This window comes from Rhagoletis pomonella, unplaced genomic scaffold (genome assembly GCF_013731165.1).
Source record: "Rhagoletis pomonella isolate Grant_MI unplaced genomic scaffold, Rhpom_1.0 Rhpom_scaffold_01033, whole genome shotgun sequence".
Classification (NCBI taxonomy): domain Eukaryota; kingdom Metazoa; phylum Arthropoda; class Insecta; order Diptera; family Tephritidae; genus Rhagoletis; species Rhagoletis pomonella.
This window is the reverse complement of record NW_023459587.1, coordinates 43366-45130: the sequence shown is the minus strand read 5'-3', so window position 1 is coordinate 45130 and position 1765 is coordinate 43366. Positions and strand designations below refer to the sequence as shown.

The 1765-nt window shown below is 43.1% G+C and overlaps 1 protein-coding gene across 1 annotated transcript in view; it reads left to right on the top strand.

The window, feature by feature from the left end:
* Positions 1-1765, top strand: part of LOC118751837 — a gene marked incomplete at its 5' end in the record, with an annotated part of 8470 nt that extends 6705 nt beyond the window's left edge. Inside the window, one exon of the mRNA XM_036486662.1 lies at positions 338-1765. Within this exon, the coding sequence (XP_036342555.1) occupies positions 338-1419 (1082 nt within the window). The remainder of the gene's footprint in view (positions 1-337) is intronic.

Here is a 1765-nt window from a genome sequence, read left to right as displayed (position 1 = left end):
TGGCCCTTATTCACTCTATTCATACTCCATCGGCCATCACAATTCCATCCAAAATGTGAGTGAGTAAGCACGCAATTTACTTATACATACATACACACATTCCTAGGTATTCACAAACATACAACATGCAAATGAAATTTTTACACAACAAAATAATACCTACTCGTACTGAAATAAAATTGAATTTGTTTTTAATGCTTTCTGTTTTCCATAAAATCACACAAACAATCAAAACTGCAACATCACACCAACAACGGCAACGAATTAATTCACAAACGCCACGCACACATACACACCACACAAAACCACACTCATCGGTGTGCGCAAAAACCTACAGGAAACGATGACTTCAACATTTATGGCCGCCATCAGAAACTTAGCGAAGCGGATACACGCAAAGCTGCTGCGCAACTACAAGAAATCCTTAGCCTGCTGCCTAATGGCAAAACAGAATTCACCGCATCGAAAACAGTCGTGCTGGACACACACAGCCACTCGCCACACACCGGCCCAGGTGCTGAATTGACAAATGAGAGCGCTGACTTGCATACATATGGCTTGCAGAATGATTTGGGACCACTGGAGTCCCTTTCACACACCGAGTCCATAACAGCAGCATATGGCCAGCGTCCAGGTAATGGGCCAGAAAATCCTGCGGACATTTACCGCCAAATGGCTAAGAAGCAAACGGCGGAGGAGATTTACATACAAAAGCACCCAAATGAGGGTTATGACTATCGGCCAACGAATCCACCAGCAGCTAGCAATGGCAATCAGGGTGGCGGTTATCACTACAACAATTATCATGCAACAAGCAGCGCGTTGAAAGATCTGACACCCATTATTGCAGCTTTAGAGGTGGCCAAACGGCGTGGTGCCACACAAGCTAATGTGAGTAAACATTTTGCCGTTGAGAAGAGCGTCTACAAAGTAGATCCGCGAACGGCAGCGAAGTCAAGCAATCAACAATTCAAATATCTGCCACCTTCTGTGCAAAAAACAAAGCATATATACTTCGATCCAGCGCAAAATAAGGCTGATAACGAGTATAGACCAACATATGTGCCACCACCACCACCATCACCACCACAACCACCACAACGACCACAGGCAATAGCGTCCGGCTCCGCACCATCAGCTGCGGTAGCAGCGCCGTCACATACGTACGCCGCACAACAACACTCTGTCGCATATGCAGCTCAACAGGCACCTTCTCTTACCGTACAACATGCGCCGGCTGCGTCATCTTCCTCCGCCTCGTCGTCCTCCTCCTCGTCTGCCTACAAGGTGCGACGTCAAGTGCCGTCGGGCTCTTCGATTACAGCGCTCAAGGTACAGTCCAAACTGGGGCCGTACTTCAAACACCACGACTACGAGATAAATGATCCGCTCATGTTCAATCGAATGTTGTTATTTTGAATGAAACGGCGAGGAGATTGGCCCACCCACACTGGGTTTAAAGGAGCACAACGAAAGCATTACAAATTGCATTTTTCTTATATATATTTATTTATTTATTTATTATTTATTTATTTAATTACACTACAATTTCATGTAAAGTAGTTTAAGTGCATTGCATTTATCGGAAAAGTAGTCGATAATAATCGAAACAAATATTTTTATTGTCAATAAAACCGTCAGTCATTAGTAGTAAGTCTGAGAAGAAAAAAATAACAAAAATATATCTACATATGTATGTATTAACAACAGCATAATTCGATAGAGTGTATTCATCTAGTTTCTTAATTTGAAAGTATGTAATTAC